Genomic DNA, 20,493 nt, shown 5'->3' on the forward strand with positions numbered 1-20,493 from the left:
GAAACTTCAATAGCCACTTAGGCTGAAGGTGATCTATATTGGACAAATTAGCTAAAGCAGTAATGGAACATCAGCAGTTTTTGGAAGCTACAACCCCTCTCCCTCAACCCCCATCTCAAAAGTATGCAGGCTGGTATTTGAAAGGCATAGTGCATATATAACTCTATTCTGGGATCTTGCCCTTTTAATGGAGCAACATAACAGCTAATTGGAGCATATGTGCAACTCATGCCTATACTGAAAAAAATAAACTTGCATCCTCTCAACATTCATGCACACAAACAGTTTTGATAATGAGATTCCTGGCCCTGGGAGGCTACAGACAGGACTGGAAAGAGATTTCATGCTTCTTACCAACCATCTAAATACACTGAAGAGAGGCAACAATCATTTAGCAGTGGAGACATTATGGAATCTATAAATTTAGATATGGTCCTGGATGGGGAAACTTGGTGTAACAATTATTTAGGTTTCCTATATATTTGGGGAAGTTTCAAGGAAATCTTGTCTGGTTGCTCCTAAATGTCTTGATAGCTGAAGCAAACTCCAGAGCAAATGGGACGACACATCTGCAAGTTCCCCTGAAAAACCAAACCAAAACAACAACCCAAAACAAAAAACTAAAGGTTTCAGTGTTGGGTAAAATGGAAAATAAGGAGAAACTATTCTTAGCGCCAGCAGCTGTAACTATAAGTTCTTTTCTTATGGGAAATGAGCCTCCCCCAAATCTCATAGTTAATCTTACTTGTCTAATGCAGAGCCCTGGCTCTGGTTGCTAGTGAGGCGAGAGAAGACATTGCGGTCATTGCGTGGCCTGCTGGGAGGGGATGAGGGAGGAGTGAATCCAACATCTGGGTTCCTAGGCAAGAAAGAAAGATGTGATGATTTACTGGGATTGGAGACTTGTTTGCTCCTTGAACATCATCTCTCACCTCTCTGATCCTGCCCCATGAAGCAAGTCAACTCTTGGATTACAAAGAAAATAAACGCTACCAAGGGGTCCCTTCTTACACACTTACCTGATGGGCTGACCCCTGTCATATGACTTCCTCCTTGTGAGGGGTGATGTGTCTGTGCCTCGGGACTGTCGAGGGCTAAACGGGAGAAAATGACAGTAAACATTCTTCACAAAATTAGATTTCTTCCACTCTAGCTCCTATCGGAATGAATGAAGTGCCAAATGCCATGAGCAGATTCAGATATTCTGCATCACAGGTGGGGAATCGTTTGCTTCAAAATGCTCTTAGTGACAGGGAGGATAGGATGTACATAATCTTCTTGCAGGTACAAAGATTTTGACGAGGGAGCACATTTAAGTATGTAATCTCTTAAAAACACTACAAGATGACACAAACTGCATAGAACAAACTGTCAAAGAACTGAAGTGGACTGGGAATAGTAGCTCAGTTTTCAGTACCTTCAGTGTTTGCAGGATCACTCATATGTGCAGGAGTATTCATATTTGTTTTAGTATCTGTACTTATTCTTGCCAGTTCGTGACTGATGGAGACTAATATAGGTTATGTCATTTGTATAAATGGGGTTTTCTAAATATACAGCAGCAACATCCTGCAGGAAATGGCTCCTGTTAAGACTGCACAATGCTTCAAATTTTATTCTAAAAGGGTGTTTCAGAGCACATGGGGCGTGAACACGGCATCTGTCTGCAATGCTTTTAAAGCAGTTGCATCTTTTCCAGAAATCATATGGCTGCTGCTTGAAAGGGAAATTATGGCTTTTTTGAAGAGTTGCAGGCAGATATTGTGTTCATGCTCTCATGCTCTCCGAAGCACCTTTTTGAAATCAAAGCCAAAGCAAAGCTCAGCCCTAGTTCCTACTTTTCCAGTAGGGCACTCTACATTTTAAACCAGGATCAGGTGAAGCTGCTAGCTGATTGAGGATTATGAAAAGATTTTTGAGAGAATTTCACAAAAATGACAGAATCTAATTAATTGAAGTCTTCTATGTTGCTGCTAAACTTTGTGTAAAATTTGTGGCCAACAAAAAAGCTGATTCTGGCCTGACATCAATGCACAGATCTTTGTTTTTTCCTTGTCTGTTACTCCTCTGGCTCACCTACTACTACCCCCAACAAAACCAAAATTTTGGTTGCTAGAAGGATGACTCATATATTTGCTTACACAAGATAATGGAAAAATAATGGACTCCAAATTTTCAAGCCAGTAGCACATCCACTGCTCAACATGCAAGAGAATTTTCCATAGAGGTCATTGCCTCTACTACCAGGACTTACAATGTGCTCCCTCGGATAGGCAGGCTGATAGTGCGGGAGACCTTCTCCTTATAATAGGGATCACGGATAGAGAATCCAACACTGTCCTCTTTGATCTCCATGAGAGATGCCAATGACTTGGTGATGTTCTTAGTGGAGATGTCCAATGTGGGCCCTAGGCACTCTGCAGATACAGCTTTCATCTGACCAGACAACTTGGGCTCTCCCTAAAACAAAGTCCAAAAAGACCCAGGTCAGAAAAGAAAATGCTTCAGCTATTCAGGCATTACTCCCTTGCTTAATACGTAACAATCCTTACTGGTTGGCAAAACATAGCACAATGACTTGAGTTCAAGCAAGAGATAGTTATAGTGATCATCCTAAACTCTATGGAAGGATATTGTAAGTTCCAAGAGCTATTAAGACGCTAAATAAATTTTGGTCTAAAGCCAATAAAGGAAAGGGACATACAAATGGATAAGGATGAATATTTAGTACTAATAAATTATGAACATTTGTATATCATCCCAATCTAATAACTCTGGGTGGTTTGCAATTAAAAAAATCAGTAAAATTTGAAAACACAAAAAATCCATCAAATAAATGCAAATTCACAATATGCCCATCAACTAATATTTAATTAAAAAAAGAAAGCATACACCGGGCTATTAGGCCTTGATTGCTTGGTGGTACAGTTAAGTTTTGAGAGTCCTTCTAAAGTTGCTGAGCATGGGTACAGTCTGTTCCTTGACTGGGAGAGATGTTCCACAGGACAATGATAGCCACTGTAATATAACTACACATGGCAGAAATCTTTTTTTTTTCCTCCATAGTTTGTCTTTGCAGTGAAGCCAATTCTCTCCAAACAGATCTAAATTAGACCCATCAGGTTGGACATGATATAGACAATCACATCTGCAGGGCACCAGTCTGTGTCAGACTATATGAGACCTGTTCTTAGCTGACAGCATGGCTAAATAAAATGTTACCACATTGGCACATTAATGAAAAAAAGTCATTTATCAAAAAATGATAGGGAAATTCCTTCTCGTGACAAGATTTTTTTGCAAGAATAATGCTTAATGAGGCTCCAAAGATTAAAAACTCTTTCCTTTGTGTCGGTTCATGAGTTTTGTCATGTAACTGTTTGATCCCCTGAGACTTCATGGAAACTACTCTCAAAGTTTAATTGAAGAGCAGCCAGATGTTTACAAATGAAGACACAAAACACCTATAGCCACACTTGCCAAATGCAGCATTCAACTTACCCTGCACTTGAAATCATCCTGACTGGCAGAACCTTTCATGAAGAAAGACTGGGAAAAGCTGCAGGACACAGAAAGAGATCTTTGGTACATGCAACTTTTACAGGAAGTTGTAGAGAATCCAAGTGAGACCAACGCCTAAGAGACTCCTCTAAGTGGAACACCCCAGAGTCTGATTTATTCCTGCCACAAGCACTCCATACTGAATTGGGCTTTCATATGAAAAAGTAGAGCATAGGGATTCCTTGATGACTGTGAACTGGTTCATTGGTCAACAGAAAGAATTTCCATTTCTCCTACCTTTTAAATCACCAAAGGGTAAAGAAAATATATACACTTGCCCCTCACTTTATCTGAGGATACTCACCTTCCCTCTGAAGCCAAACTGAATTCGGAGACTTCCTCATCAGTGCTGGCATAACCATTTTCTATACGAAAAAGAAACCAACATTTGGATTATATTCACCAGCACACAGACATGTAGAGAGTCACTAGCACTGCTTCTATATCAGGAACGTATCAGGGAAAATGTCACTAGGGTATATCCAAAGGACACAGGAAGGCTGTTCTTAATTTTTAAAGTGCCTGGGCAAAAGAGCACTGATCTTCAATTTAGAGAGGCAGAAGGACCACAAGAATGAACCCAGAACAAACGTTCAACTTAAAAACAGCCTTGCTACATGAACTGACTAATTCAGTGGTAGGTGTAAATATTCAGTTCATGGCTGTACTCATCACATAGCAGCCTGGCTATCTGAAGTTTCTGTCATGTAGTGGCTGTCCTCAAACTGGTCCTTTTGTCACAGGGCAAGAAAGCTTACAGGAGAGTTGCTATCAAAGAGCACTGCAGGTATGTGAATAACAAAACAGACCTTGTTGTACATTGTGAATGAGTGCCTGTAATTCAGGGTGGGATTCTGCTTTTTCTCGTAGGGCATCCAGAATATGATGGTTCTGAGAGGAGCCAGTCACATCTGTTTGTCTCAGACGTCCTTCCAGTAAGCGGATCTGAGCTTCCTTCTGGGCTACTTGCAGGCTCTGTTTTCAGAGATTGGAAAATTAGATAAGGAGATAAGAATCTCTCCACAAGCTCTATTCTCAACCATACAGAAGGTTTTATTATTATTTCTGCAATGGGATTCTGTGTCTTACCATGGATTCTGAGACAAAACCAGAAGACTGTAATCATAACATTCAGTCAGAGATTAATTCTACTTCTAAGCAGAGTGTTTGGATAAAGCACAGGGGTTAAAAAGAGTTTCACTCCAAATACATTTCAAAAAATCAAAAATATTACTCCATTCTATATGAATTTCTCCAAGAGTTCCACAGATAGATCAGATTAACCTTGAAACCAATTACATTTGCTACTGAATTAGCTATACCTATCAATCAATATAGGGGATTCCTAGCTTTGACTTACCTTGTCTATGGATGCCTTGAGAAAATTATCCAATAAAAGTCGTGCTTCAGCCAAGGAGCAGGAGCTGATCACCACAGACGTGTCTGTAGAATCCAATTCTTCCTAGCAAGAAGAGACCCATAGGGAGAAGCAATAGAATGAGAAAGTCTGGGGAAATAACCTTATTTCACCATCTAAAACATTGGTTTCATTGGCCAGTTTGCTTTGTATAACATCCTCTCAGTAGAGTTGTGCGTGAGTAGCCAATTTCAGTTATTCACTCACCAAATGAACCCACTGTGGACTCTGAACCCTCTCAGGGTTCTCATAAGGATTGTAAAACACAGTACTTCCTTAGTTGCCCTTTGCTTCTGAGAATCTAAGCGCAAGGAGCCTAGCTATCAGCCTCAATTAACCTCTGGGCTCATACACAAACTATGGAATCCCCTCTCCCAAATCGTTTGCCTCAGGTGCAAATGGGACACACCTTAGTCTCTTCAATTTGCATAATGGTGGCCTGGCAGTCAGAAATACTGTCATTTATGTAGTCGAGATTGGCAGCCAATACTTCAATCTCCTCATTCAACTCCTGCAACCCCTTCTGTTCCTCTGGATTCTCAGTTTGTAGTTTTTCCTTCTTCCCTAGAAGTCCTTCCTGCATCAGTGACAATTCCTCACGTTTCTGAAAGCAAGAAGAAAGAATTGAGTCTCTCTGCTAGGCCATTGTTCTGCAACACACTCTGCTCCCAGACCTTGCCCTCTATCTCAATGGAAGACACCCACCCTGATGAGCCACCCACCCTCTTCACCTTGATAAGACGTTCCATATCTGATTCCAGATTGATGACAGTCATTCTTTGCATGACAATATCAAAGACACGACGTTCCAGTGACTGCCACTTCAGGCGGGCTGTCTTATTAAAAGTCTGATTTGTACCTTTTTTGGGGAATCTTTTCCTGCAGAGGGAGATCACATAGCAAGAGGTGAGTAGCATAATCCTGCGATTATGCTAAATTCTGGGCCATGCTACTCCAAGTACTTCTGAAGTAGAGGGATGTGGGTGGAAAACCACTCTGAATGCTATCAAGAAGGAAGATACTGGGAAAAGCCAAAGTCCCAGAAGGCAAGATTGGGCTTGAAAAATATCAGTACACTCACACATACTCACACCAAATATGCACTTTCTGACACCTTCCTTGAATAGCCTGAAATATAACCAAACAGTTAACTTGCACAGCATCTGACCTGATTGTCCGAGTTCCATTTGTGGAAGAAGGAGGATCTCCCAGAAAAGCATTGGTTTTTCTATTCCACTGGCGTACAATGCTAGAGACAGAACGAGAACCAGATTCTGCCTCTAAGGAGGTGGCGCTGGTGGAGACTTCAGCACCTGGCTCTACCATGGTTTGTTTCTGGTTCATCCTCCCAGCAACCCTATCAGACATAGGTTTGGCTAGACGACGCAGAGCAGAGACCTGGAAAGCCAGAAGAAAACAGTCTTGACAAATAGAAATATGAAAATAGGGTTAGGCATCAATTTCAGGAGGAGGACCAAAAGTGAAGCAATAACAGCCCCAAACTGGAAGGGCAAATGGATCAGGACAAAGGCAGCTAGATTTGGGGAAGAATTCTTTTCCAAGCGACAAGGTTTTTGAGATGCATGGCAAAATAATGCAAAATGCCAGACATTATCTATAATCAAGATCAAATAGTCTATCTAAGCTAAGGCCCAATTTAGTTACTACACTAATCAAGTGATGTGCTCAGCCTGTTGGTAAGAAATAACTGATTTGCTTGGGATACACAGAAACTAATAATTCTGTTTAATACATTTACATACTCGAAAGATACATTTTGGGTCTCCCATTCTGTGCAGAGCTCCAGTGATTCCTAAGTATGAGAGGTGTTTCTCTTGTTTGGTTAAGTGAGGTTTCAGTTTGAGTGACTATATGTGATTGGTCCAACAAGCCACACTCAAGAAACCACACATATTTCTGGAGTACAAGGAGATATTTCCAAAGTTGCAAAATGGCAAGGACTTTTTAAAAACAGATTGAGCACTTGCTGTTTTTGTGCACACTAAGCCTACACCTCACCTCTTGAGTTTTCCTGCGCAAGACGATCTCCTGCTGGCGCTTCTGAGATTCCAGCGTTCGTATCTGAAACTGCAAGCACAGTGGGAAAGAAACTATTGGCAACATCCCACAAGGGGGCATCCAGGAAATAAACTTTCCTTAGGATGCTTCACTGATTGCTCAGATAAAGCACTTAAGAGTACCTTATATTGAGGCCTAATATACATCAGTTGGGATTATCCAACCCTTCCTGTTGCAATGCCAAGGGATTTATGGATGGAAAGTAGATTGATGTGTTTGCTGATCAAGAGATAACACCTATATTCAGCCTGCAGAAACTATGAATTATAAGATGGGAAACTCTGATTTCAGACTTTTACTGTATTTTCTGCTTGGTACCTAAGCATGCTCTTGTGGCACTGTTGGGAATATGAGTTTTTCTAGCAATTATTTTCTAAGGCTGTCAGGAATTCCTGTAATTGAAACCCCAGCTCCAAAAAATCCCTGAACGGTAGCTCCCTGTTCTTGTTCAGCTATTCTATAATAGGTCATCTGGGGAGGGGAAAACTATCCCAGACAATATGAATTTATGTGAAGATGATGGAATTTGCTGAGATGGCCAAATTGACTTCTTTGATCAGAGAAAAGGCAATATCTACATTTATTGCTGATTGGAAATCCCTTATAGACTTTTTGCGTGAAAAAGAAAAAAAATGAACTTATGATTTATGGTTTTGATGATGAGACAGAATTGATTATAGAAAAAATAGAGTTATGTTGTAACCATAGAGCAAGAGGTAAATTTTTAATTGTACTTATAACTGCTGTAAAGAAAATCGGAAGCTACATCTTTGAATCTTTTTTCTTTCTTTGCTATTTTCTTTTTACTTTTCCTTTCTTACACTTTTAGCTCTTTCTTTGAATTCTTTTTTCTTTTTTTCATTTTCTTACTCTATATTAGTTTCTATTAACTTTTATCTTCTTTCTTAAAAATTTTAATAAAATTATATAAAAAACAATATGAATTTATGGAGTATTTCTAGAATTGCTTTGTTTTCTTCATTTTCATTTTTAAAAGAATTTAAAATATTTAAATATGTTTAAAATGTTAAATTGTGGATTATATCAGGTCCTTAAGTAGGAAGTACCAAAATCAAAACTTCAGGATTCTCATTAGATAAATTCCATATAGCATGTTAAACCAATATGTTAGTATATAATATTGTATATTTTTAATTGTTACATCTCACCTTTCTATCAGTTAATTGTGATGTATTCTATATTCTAATATAATATTACTTACTTTATTAAATTAGAATATAACCATATTTACTTAGACTTAACCTTCTGCAATGGCCCCTTTCCTGAACAACCACATACATTCTTAAGACTAGAGGTTCATTTCTATGGAATAATTTATTGATATACATATTGTGAAAACAACCTTTATACATGCACACAACCTAAACTACTCATGGAATGTATGAAGGAGGGGATGAAACAATATGCCAATTCTACATAAGCCTCCAATATGCCAATTCTACATAAGCCTCCAATAGTTGGCCACATCTCCAACATCCATATCTATGTAGCAGGGTCAAAAGTTGCAGGGCCTAATACATTCAGACAGACTTCCCTTTCAATCTATCCTCCTCTCTCCCTTCCACCCACACCACAGCTATTGGTCAACTCTACTAAGAAAGGACCCCCAAAGCTGGAAATTCTGGAGCATGGGACAAAAAATGTTCTCACTCACCTCCTGCCTACGTTGCTCTTTCTTCAATTGGGCAATCTCCCGGTTCCTCTTGGTCTCTATCAATCGTCGTCTTTGTTGCTCTTCACGCATTTGTTTCATCAACGCTACCTATAAGTAACAGTGATATGTCAACTCAATAATAGTCACAATGGGAAAGACAGTCTTACCAAAACAGCAATGAAGGGTCTACATTTGATTAACTGGAGGGTATAAATAGTTGATACTGTCAAGGCAGGAGTTTAGTTTGTATGGAGATGACCCAAATTCAAATCTCTGCTAGGATATCAAGCTAAACACACAGCTGATGACAAGTTACTAACTTTTGGCCTAATCAATCCTCACTAAACCTTTCAGAAGATAAAAATGGGACAAGATTCTCTCTGTAAAAGCCTAGTTAAAAAAAGAGAGAAAGAGAGAAAGAGAGATAATGTTTTTCCATGTTACACTGTTCAACAAATGTTCCTTCTCAGACTCTTTGCCTCTGGCCTATGCCCAACGTAGTCAGGAGAGAAACAGATTCACCAAAAAAAACCCAGACTCAACAACAAGAAAAAAAAGGTATAACTGACTTTTCAAGTGAATTACCTTGGCTTTCTTCATCTCTGCTACTTCTGCATGCAGCTTCTTCAGCTCTCGCTCATATCGAGACTGGTTCTTGAGGAGGCGAGCATGCTCCTTCTGGGCAGCCTGCAATTTCTGCAGATCCCGATTCATCTCCCTTAAACGTTTCTCATAATCTGCTTTAATTTTGTTAGCCTTCTCTTCCGTATAGCATTCCATAGAACCTGAGAAAAAAGAGGAAGACAAAGAAACTAATGTAAATCTCTATGAAGGCACTGTACTTGGAGCAGTTTCTGAGAAGGCAGAAATGTAATAAACAAATAACACAAATTAAGACAAACTAAGGGAGATTTTTCAAACAGATCTAACCTACTGCAACCATATTTGAAGACCTAAAAAAATAAATTTCTGGCACTCTTCCTATGGAACTCTAAATTCCACATTCTCCTGGAATTATTAGGATCATAATCACAGTTCAAGAAGAATATAGCAAAACCTTCCCAGGACCACACCCATTCAGAGAACATGTTGAAGAACTGCATGACTGACTTTTTCTCCAATCCCTATCAAAGCAGTAATTAGCATACTAGTAGAAAGAGTCGCAGTCTTCTCCCAGCATTATTTGGGGAAAGCATTCAATAATGCAACCTTCATCTTATATTCTGAAATGGTACATTCCTGGGAAGATACTATAACTTTTTTTCTGAACATATAGCTTAGTTTTCCATCATAAGGAGATAATAGTAGATAAGAAAAGCATACACTTTGAAGGAAACTGGGCTTCATACACATGTGAAACTCCTTAAACTGGTCTTTCTGGTGATCACTCACTCACTACACAGCATTTGACCATTTTGACAGTGAAGTTTGATTCATACATTGCACCATACTGGGTATAGCAAGTTATGAGTTAGCATGTTGTGCATACCTAGTTATTGTGGTATGTCAGCAATAATTTACAGAGTTAACATTATGGATGAATTAAATTAATTAATTAATTAATTACACTGCAATTAAAACAAATCATGGTTTAACATAAGTGTAAATCCAACCAAAGCGTTCAAGCTGAAGACTCATTAATACGCGTTTGAGACTCAGATAGTTCTTCCACATTCAGGCCACAGCTTTGGCTGTGCATTCGGATAAAAAGTCTTTCAATACCAGAACAACGCAAGCAGACTCTGATCAACCTGTAAATATCCCATTTTCCCAACCAGTATGCCCTTACTGAGATTCTGCAGCACCCTGTCTCTCTCCAGCTGAGTGTCACGGATCTTGTTCTGCAGCAGAATCAACTTTTCCTCATATTGGTGCTTCAAAGTCTGCAGGCGCCGCTGGCTGTTCTCCAGTTCATCTATTAGTTTCTGTTTGATCTCAATCTCACAGGTCAGGTCAGCCAGATCAGCTTGGAAATTTGCTGCTAAATAAATTGAAAAAAGAGATACAAATAAATGTACCATGCAACCTGCCATGATCTTGCACCCCAGGCACCCTTCTGATTCAGTCATATTTCCCTTTTCTCCACCAAAAGGCACTTGATATGATTATATTTCTGCTGCTGAACAGAGTTGCTGGTATTTCAAACCTGTTTTGCTTGGAGAAATTCTCATGGCTTTTCTTTTAATCTCAGTCAGCGCATGTGTGGCTGCCCATACTCACATAAGCGTAACAGAGTGCCACCCAAAGAACTGGCAAAACCAAGAGCTGTACCAGGCTTCAAAGATGATGTTAACTAAATTCACTCCAGCTTTTTTTTATGACAGGAATGCACAATGCCTCTTCTGAAATGTAACATGGCCTTTTCCACCCAGTATGTTAGATAACAATTTCCATCATCCTACCAGCATGTCCAGCATGTTCCCAGGTAATTGGGAAATGCTACAACAATACTTAAGATGACAGCATATGGCCTGTGCACTGATCAATCCTAATAAAAGACTCATATGCACCTGAAACCAGTACTGCTGTTATGCATACATTCTATTGTGAGAAACATGAATGGAAAAATTCTTTTGCTATTGTATTCATGCTTTACTTCTGAGATTTTCACTGGCACAGCGATTGGCCAATGTAGAAACAGTTGCTGGACAAAATGGGACTTTTAATCTTTTCTGACATGATGGTTCTTATATTTTCATCATTACAGCGATGGCATTATGCACTATGCACTATGCAATAGTTCTTCAACATTTACTGCATAATATTACCCTTTTCTTCAACATCTGAGTCAGAATCCACCAAACTTTCTTCACTTCCTGAATCTTCTTCATCTTCTTCCTCCTGGCCACCTTCTTCCTCACAGCCACTTTCATCCCTTTCCTCCTTAAAAAGGAGGAAAGCCATGATAAAAAACAATACAGAATTTGCAATACTATTCCTTCCAAGTTATTATAATATTAACCCCTCCCAATTTCTTCTTGCATCTGATGTACTGTTGTCTATTTCTCTTGGTTCTTTGCTCATTTTGCTACAGTAGGAACTGTCAGGTTCAGCCCAAAGAACTCCACGAGACAGTACAGATCTAGTCCGATAACTTTTATTAGCTTCCAGCCACAAGACAGATTCCTGCCAGACTGAATCTAAACTTCTCAAACCAGCAAGCAAAACCCATGAATTCCTTAGGGTGGTGCCAGTCTCATCTTCTTAACCTTCCCACGTTCCTGCTGGGGGCTAAGGAAATGCTTATTTCCCCAAGCGTGGCCTTCACCAAACCATTCCATCACAGGAACTGACTTTGGTGGTAACTTGGTCTGGTGAATTTTGCAATGTTTAAGACAGCCTCCTCTCAGCCAATGTCCTCCAGATGTGTTGGGATTTCAACACACAGACAAGGTTTGGAATTCTAAGAGTTGAATTGCCATATATCTGGAGGCTGTCAGATTAGAGAGGAGATGTTACCTCCGGTAAATCATACCTCCCCTCTTAATTTTAACCATACTCTTCCAGTGAACAGAAAACACTAAGAATCCAATCAATAGACAATGATGCCATATCCAATTAGAAAATTCAGTCAGGACTCAGAAAAGGTGTTGAGAAAGCTTGGTGTCCAAGGCACTGCATTGGCTGTCAATTCATTTCTGTGCAAAATACAAAGTGGTGGATGCTATGTTTAAAACCCTACACAGCTTAGATCTCGGCTTTTCGAGGGGCTGCTTCCTTCTGTATGAACCTGCACCCTTACTGAGGTTTGCCTACAGTCATGCAAACTCAACTAGTAGAGCTCAGGTTTTAAAATACCTATTTTGTACAGGCTTTTAACTGCTGATTCAAACGTTAATTTTAATTATTAATTCTAGCTGTTCTCTTTTTCTGTTTTCATTCCTATTTTAAGAGTTGTGATATTCCTTTATGATTCTTATGATAAACCGCAATACATTAAAAGCCCTAAGCTTTTGTCTGATTTGCTAAATAAGGATAGAATTCTTGAATTAGACTGAAATGTTTGCAATTTCTTATTTTGATTTATAATTCATATTATACTAGCTATTGATTGATTGATAGCAAGTCCCCTGCTTCTTAGCTGGGCCTATCACCATAGCATATGCCTTCAAATGGGCTTTATGCAGAGCCTTACCAGTTTTGGATCAGGTCTTCCTCTAGCTGTGTACCTGCCGAGGTTTACCTGAGTACTGCAGGGTCACCTTTCATTTATATATATGCGTTTATGCCCACTTTTATTTAAGAACGTAAGAGCACCCCACAAAGTCACTCAAGGTTTGAGACAGAAAAGTACCAATATTGACCCACTACACAGGACAAGCCTGTTGCCTGCCTTCTCCACTTAACATGCTGAATGGCATTAGATTAAAGAAAAGCATGCAATTTCTGCAGAGGGTGAGGCAAGATATTTCATTATGAAGCTTAAGGAATTAGCTGGCAATTGGCTATGTCAGGAGACTCTGAAAATAGAGGTTAAATTTGGTTAATTGGAAAACTCACATGGAAATCCTTTTAGTCCAAGCTGAGTTTGCATTTTAATATGTAGAAAAATAGCTCTCATCCTCTTTATCAAGTTTCTGCAGTAAGTGGAGCACAATGGATGGGTGAGTAAAAGACCAAACAAGTTACACACACATGAAGAGGAAAACCTCTTACCTCTTCTGCCTCATTCTCATCATTCTCATCAGCCTCGTTTCCCTGCTGCAGCCTCAACCGCTTCTTAAACCCTTCTTTCTCTGGGCTATCAAAGAAAAATTATTTTTATGTCAACATTTGTCTTGTTTTTAGGTCATTTCTTTTATTCTAGATTTCAGCCAAAAGGGCAGAGGATCCACTATCAAAGTTGATATCATTACAGTCAAAAGAACATGGTTGTATTTATATCAGTAATGAAAAACACCAACAAGACAGTCAGTCTAAAGACTAATCTTTCTGTAGATCTTCCAAGCAGCTTTTGGCCAAGTTCCTTTACTTGACAATACCTTCACAAGCTATCAGCAAGAAAGACCCATCCATACTTACCATCTTTACAGTATGTATAGCAATATACTGTAGCAATAAAATTTTGAACTGCAGGAACTCATCACAAGAGTGGGCATAGAGACAAACAGAATTGGCAAAATACACCACAATACTTAATTTATAAATATCAGAATTAGTACAATGTATCAATAGAAGAGAATATGTGTAGCTCAGGGTTGAACTGTGGAGTCCTTGGGGTTCTCTGAGCTTGGTTGTTTTCTTGCAAATGTTTCGTTACCTGGCTAGGTAACATCTTCAGTGCTAGAATGGAGTGGAGTTTGCTCTCTGTTTATATACAGTGGCTTGCCCCACCTGTGTTGGTGGGTTTTTTTTTTTTAACCACCAACACAGGTGGGGCAAGCCACTGTATATAAACAGAGAGCAAACTCCACTCCATTCTAGCACTGAAGATGTTACTTAGTTGGGTAACGAAACATTTGAAGAAAACACCAAGCTCAGAGAACCCCAAGGACTCCACAGTACAATGTATGCATAATTACATGGGAGTGACTACCATAAAGCACAGTGGTGCTTACTTCTGGCTGCATAGGTTTAACTTGCAGAACACATTGAACTTTAGTACTGTAAAAGATCTTCACCTAGCTGAAACACAACCTATAATTCAAATTTATCTTACTAATAAATTAGCATTTAAACTGTTGCTATAAAGTTAGGGATCCAAGAAAGCATCCATGCATATATATATATCCTGCCAGTTACCCCGCCATACATTTTACCACTCTAATTTGAAAGAAGTCCCAAAACAGTGTTCTCCAGCAATTTTCTTTGCTACACCACTGATTTGTGTGAGTGTCCATGTCCAAGTTAGTCTTAACTCCTGGCAACTGCCTGGACAGATCCATGCAGTTTTCTTGGCAAAATTTTCTGAGGCAGTTTGCCCTTGTCTTCTTCCTAAGGCTGAGAGTGAGTGACAGACCCAAAGTCACCCACTTTAGTCATGCCCAAGGGCATGACTCAGTCTCTTGGTTTCTAGCCCAGTGCCTTTAACCACTACACCAAACTGGCACTCACGCCTCTGATTATATAAGTGAAAAAAATGGTATGCAGTCTTCAATCATGATTGTTGAGACACAAGAATTGGTAAAGGGTGGGAAGGACGGAAGAAGGGGGATGTCCCATCCCTAGTCACTGTTATAAAGACTGTGGCAATTGGTGAAATGGGAGATGCGGTTTACCTTTTTTTTCGCAGCTTCGTCTCCTTCTTCAGCCTCTCAAGATCTTGCTTGGCCCACTGTAGGACTTCAGAGGCTTCAGCTTCCTCCGAGGTGGCAGGGGAATTTGAAGCTCCCAATCCAGTCCCTGGTGATAAGCCTAGGGAATAGGGCAGCCTGGATGAAACCCGGTTCAGATTGCGACGTAGTGATTCATTCATAGCTTCACTCTCCAAGAGTTTTGTCCTATAAAGTTGACAAAAAACATCATTACATAGTGAAGTGGATCCATCTAATTAGAGACAAATTTCTTTGAAATTCTCTGGCAGGGAGAATTTCTTTGCCAGAAAGCATGAGGCAATGCATTTGATGCCATCTTTTAATGACATCATATCCTAAGTTCAAAAGACCACTCTGCTATATTACAAGAACAGGAATCAATAAGCAAAATATGGCCCAAAATACTTTCTCCAGAAAACACATTCACATAGCAGAAAACACAAAATTGAAAAGATAAAAGGATAAAGCAAATGAAAAAAGGTCATCCTATTCAGTTCCTCAGGGTCATAGAAAACAAGTTCAGGCTGCATTGCATAAATTGTCTAATAATATTAAAGACTGATTCAAATGCTGAAGAATTATCTTTCATAAGTATTTGGCAGTGGTCCAAATGTAGCATGGAAGTTAGAAATAACTATTTTTTTCTGTACAATGTTTTCAAGTGTAAACACAGGTTTCAAGATAACCTAAGGATCCTGAAAACTTGATTTTTTTGGAGCTCTGCAAATAAGGAAGATTTAATCCTCCCCATCCATATTCTTCAGTTAAAAATTGGCTTCCAAAAGAGATAGTTGGAAAACATACTGCAACTGTGCCTCTGTGCCAGATGTATATTTATAGGAATTGTTAATGTTAAGCATTTCTTTTCCATTGTCTTATTGCATCTGTGTAATTGTATATAAACACAGCAGCTCTGCCTTTCTTGCATCCGCATTCCTGGATGACAGTGAAATCTGGTTACTGTGAGTTCATGAAGTAATGGCTGTTCCAGTTGAATGTTCCTGCATCTATGCCTGCTGTAGTTGCTGCATCTTTTGTGCACATATGGCCTGCTGCTCTTTTCTACTGGTACCACTGTCCAACTTTGGGTGCCACCAATTCAAATGTAAAAATAACACAAGTCAGACTGTAAACCTTGTGTAGTGTGAAGAAGTTCTTAGGCACTTTAATTCACAATCTCTAAACCTTCTGAGATATCACAAATTTCTAAGTGCTTTAACTTTTCTTTTATACCAGCAAGGTTTCCCCCCATCTTAATAGGGCTGGCAACTCCAAAAAACATGAACATAAAGCAAAAAAGTTTCTACTTACCTGAGATCTTCAATTTCCCTGATGTAGTTCTGGATCAGAGCACCAATAGCCTCATTGCCGTCACCTGGAAGATAAGAACAAATAAGAAACAAAACAACAACCACGATAATGAAAACAGCTTTTAAAACTGAAGCAATCAAGTTAAGAGAAAAAGCTAGGTAAAAATATCCCAAGGAAATATAAGAAATCTTCTTGATTACTAGGAATGCTATAGACAAGAACCCTAAAATCAAACTATATGTAACAATAGTCACATGCACAAAACTACTTTTAATCGGGAGGAAAAACACCTGTGAGGCTCCTATCAATCCAGAACTTCACCCAGTCAGAAACCCACATCGAATTTTTGTAGACAATCATTCTCTGACTAATAAATATGTTCCACCAGTTTTTGGTTAGCTTGTTTTGTAATAACAGCATTTGGGGGAGAGGCAAATAAAAAGAGGGAGGGGGTGGAGTGGAGCCATAACCTGGATTGTGTTATTTTTTCCCCCTGTAATGGCACCAAGATAGGAAGACAGGCACTAGAGTTTAGATGGCAGAATATGTTTGGAAGGGTTGGTGGACAAAGGTGATGGCTATGGAAAGAGTAGATCTTCTGGTGCTGCTCCATGCATTCTGTTCCTTAGTGAAGGAACTCTGTAAATTCAAAGGTTCTATTGTTATTTAAGACGTCTACAGAATTCACTCTTTGCTGGGTTTTGAACTGGAGTAGGAACCCCAACAATAGCCCTCACACTCTCACCTGCCTTGGCAAGAATTAGGTTGGCTTCCTGGCTCATCAAATGGGTGACACGGATGTTGATTGCATCAATGGCCTCCTGCATGGCTTTCACCCGCATACGTAAAGTGGTGTTCTCCTTCTGCAGCATGGCATTCTCCTGGTACAGGTCACTATAGCCTTCAGAGCCATCTTCTCCAATAACACGCTTACCCTTTGGGGTGGGGAGGAAACAGTGGGAAAGGCTGAAGTCAACAAAAAGCTGTCAGTTGGGTATTCTGAGAGAGTAGCAGTTATAGGGCAATGCCATATCTTATTCTGGTATTGGGGTATTTATTCTCATACGTATTGAGGTATGGTGCCTTTCTTATCCTTCTGAACAAGCAGTAGAAGTAGTAAACAAGATGTATTTCTCTGTTTCTATTTTTAGTTTTTGACTGTAAAGTCTGCATAGGAGGTCATAACATGTTGATACAGAATAACATTAAAACATTAAACTACAACATAAATAAATAAATCTGCATATAAACATCATAAGTTGTGCCAGCATTAGAAAAGCAGGATGACTGTAGCCTATAACTCAGAATAGACTTGCTTTCACTGTCTTTCTAAATAGCTAGTATGGTAGATTTAGCTATTTATAAATTGCCATTAGGAGACAGACATCACAAAGCTGCCTCAACTCAAAACTCTCCTGTTTTGAAATGTCATCTTGATGTGAAAAAGTGAGGTACTCCACCTTAAACCTCCAATCAAAAGCTTTGGGCTGTTCTGCTTGTCAGAAATGTCTGGTGCATGCACGTGTGCAAAGAAGATTGAAGGCCAGTGAAGTAGCCAAGGTGATGCAGCAGAGTAGCAGTGTGGAAGTGCCTACAAGTGGGGCTTCATTTCACTTCTTGGAGCTACATCAAAAGGGTTCTTTATTATTTGAACATCAAACAAAGCAAAGCCCTCCTCTGACACTTCATATAGCCCACTCCTTAGTTACACAGCATGGTAGAGCTGATACAGTTCCCTCATTGTTACACTTAACAATTCACTAGAAATGCTGCATATTCAGTGGCCTAGTTCACACATAATACAATGGCATAACATGATCTGGTTTGGGTTTAGCACGATTCATGGACAAAAAAGGCTCAATCAACACACTATAGTTAAAAAAAAACCCTTAGCTAAGTATTATATGAGTTAGATGTATGATATAAGTATCAATGAGTTAGGTGGAATAAATGAGTACACTTCTGAACGTTCACATATTTAGTTAAAATACAGAAGTAGCCTTTTAAGTCCCAACTGCCATTTTCTCTCATCTTTCTTGCAATTTCATAACACCATGAAAGTATTTGGAGGGGTGGGGGGAGAGATTGTTTATGAGCTGACAAAATTTTGAATATTCTTTTGGCTCTGCTCTTATTGACCAGGGGATATCCTAACTCCTCAACTTCAAAAATCATCTTCCTTCATTAAAACACACCTTTGGCTTATCTATTTACACCAAGAGACAAACATACTCTAATTAGATCACATGTAGTTTCACTGCTCACAATGCCAACCTTTCACCCTGGGACCTCTTAAAAAAAGAGGTGGGAGGAGAAATGAAGCCAATTCCTGCTATTTACTGGGTTCATTAGTTGCATTGTAGGTCATCAATATATCCATTTTGAAGACAGAAGGTCAGAAACACTTCTGACTGTCCATATATGATGATTCAGTTGCAGAAGTAGAATTGTTAAAAACATGAAGAGAGCTCATATAAAGAATTGGTTTGTTTTTTTCAAGCAAAATTTAAGTGAGATTATATAAAACATCAAAGACTCAAAGACTAATTTAAATCCATCCATCGCTAGAGATATTTCTAGTGCTAGAAGTCTGTGGTTTGATCTAAGAATTAACACTAATTCAGCAGTAACATGTAGTTGTTCATGACTTCTACTTACTGCCTTATATTCCATAAGTTCCATCTGGAGACGAGCAATTTCAGCTCTCAGGGCACTGATCTGCTGGCTGGTCTTGTCCTGATTCACCACCACTTTGTTCTTGATGTTGCGAGCACGATTGGCATATTTAAGGGTATTCAGGGTCTCCATAAAATCCCGATCTGAAGGACTCACACAGGCAATCATTACAGTTTGGCTATAAAAGAGGATCGCAGATGGAGTCAAACAAAAAATTAACCAGCTAGCTTCTCTGTCATATCACCTATACCCTAATGGGAATAACAAAGCAGGGATCAAGGCATTCTTAATATTGGCTTCTTCCAAACATCTGGGAGTGCAGCTCAATAGGCACATGCTCCAAACTATGCACACAGGATGAAGATATACATGCAAGGAGCCCACTCATAATTCTAAAGAACCATGGCTCTTCTGGGCCATCAGCTAATTATTAAATTATCTGCTCAATAATGAAAAGAAAGCAGGGGATTTCAGATCCAAAAATATATGTCTAGATTAATAATGAGCATGAAGAAAAAAAAAGAGGTGTTAAAACAGGTTAGAAAGTGAGTGGGGTAAGCTTAAACAAGATTACAAGAATTTGATGTTAGGAGGTTCAGTTGCCAAAATTTGGATGAAAACCAACTTAGGCATATTATATAACCATCTATACTACAGAAACTAATCATTACATGTGAAAAAAATTAAGCTTGTGATGTGTTTAAAAATTCATTCCTTCAAATACTTCTGGTGGCCTTGCCTTGATTTCTAATTAAGCACATCCATAGATATGCATTGTTTGGCAGACTTTTCATCTGAAATTCTCGATGCTAGCAACCCCATATAAATGCTTATATAGACTTCGGGGCTGGCATAAGGAGCTCTATTAATGTCTCTTCTCATTTACCTATTTCCGCCGAGTGAATCTTGGAGAAGCCGGGTCAACTTTGAATCTCGGTAGGGTACGTGCAAGGCTTTCTTGCTCTGATCCCCAAGGGCGCTGATGACATTTCCTAATGCTAACTGTCAAAGAAATAGACAGGTCAGTAATAAAGTTGCCTTCTTTTCCTATTGCCTAAATTCTTCTCAGATAAACCACCAGACTCCAGACTATTTTCCCTCTTCCATTCCCTGCTTATTAGATTATAACACACATTGGTTGGGAAGTGGATTCTCCTTGCTTAAAGGAAGATCAGACTGATAAAATGACATAATTTTTCCATTACAGGAGTGTAGTATATGAACTTTCGTGTTAAAAGGCAGGCAAACAAGACTTGCAAAGCACCTTCATTGAACTACATCAAACTGTCTTTTCATGAAGTACACATCAATACAAAGATTATCTTCTCATTAAAAATGCAGGTTCCTAACCCTCACAATTATGGGGAAAAATTATATGATAAAAATCATGGCTCAGAAAAATTTATCAAATATTTATGTTTTACATATGACTTTCAGTGGGCTGTGTTTCCTTCATTGATTCTTTTACGTCCAGGAGAACCCTGAGCACTACTACTTTGGCTACTGATCTTTCTTGTCTC

At 39.1% G+C, this 20,493-nt stretch overlaps 1 protein-coding gene across 1 annotated transcript in view; it reads right to left on the reverse strand.

Annotated features, from left to right (window-relative positions):
• The window catches only part of KIF21B (kinesin family member 21B), a 70,159-nt gene that overhangs the window by 14,741 nt on the left and 34,925 nt on the right, over positions 1 to 20,493 (reverse strand). Inside the window, exons 7-27 of the mRNA XM_088153082.1 lie at positions 19,860 to 19,975; positions 18,956 to 19,151; positions 17,043 to 17,232; positions 16,298 to 16,361; positions 14,951 to 15,172; positions 13,389 to 13,473; positions 11,501 to 11,615; positions 10,522 to 10,713; positions 9,318 to 9,517; positions 8,733 to 8,840; positions 6,998 to 7,066; positions 6,147 to 6,376; positions 5,710 to 5,857; positions 5,388 to 5,582; positions 4,922 to 5,023; positions 4,371 to 4,536; positions 3,866 to 3,926; positions 3,502 to 3,559; positions 2,255 to 2,460; positions 1,020 to 1,094; positions 746 to 859 (exon numbers count right to left, since the gene is read on the reverse strand). Coding sequence (XP_088009208.1) covers positions 746 to 859; positions 1,020 to 1,094; positions 2,255 to 2,460; positions 3,502 to 3,559; positions 3,866 to 3,926; positions 4,371 to 4,536; positions 4,922 to 5,023; positions 5,388 to 5,582; positions 5,710 to 5,857; positions 6,147 to 6,376; positions 6,998 to 7,066; positions 8,733 to 8,840; positions 9,318 to 9,517; positions 10,522 to 10,713; positions 11,501 to 11,615; positions 13,389 to 13,473; positions 14,951 to 15,172; positions 16,298 to 16,361; positions 17,043 to 17,232; positions 18,956 to 19,151; positions 19,860 to 19,975 — 2,912 coding nt within the window. The remainder of the gene's footprint in view (positions 1 to 745; positions 860 to 1,019; positions 1,095 to 2,254; positions 2,461 to 3,501; positions 3,560 to 3,865; positions 3,927 to 4,370; positions 4,537 to 4,921; positions 5,024 to 5,387; positions 5,583 to 5,709; positions 5,858 to 6,146; positions 6,377 to 6,997; positions 7,067 to 8,732; positions 8,841 to 9,317; positions 9,518 to 10,521; positions 10,714 to 11,500; positions 11,616 to 13,388; positions 13,474 to 14,950; positions 15,173 to 16,297; positions 16,362 to 17,042; positions 17,233 to 18,955; positions 19,152 to 19,859; positions 19,976 to 20,493) is intronic.

This window comes from Python bivittatus, unplaced genomic scaffold (assembly GCF_059951505.1).
Source record: "Python bivittatus isolate LINGU-HERP-01145 unplaced genomic scaffold, Pbiv_v1 ctg000700_np1212, whole genome shotgun sequence".
NCBI lineage: Eukaryota > Metazoa > Chordata > Lepidosauria > Squamata > Pythonidae > Python > Python bivittatus.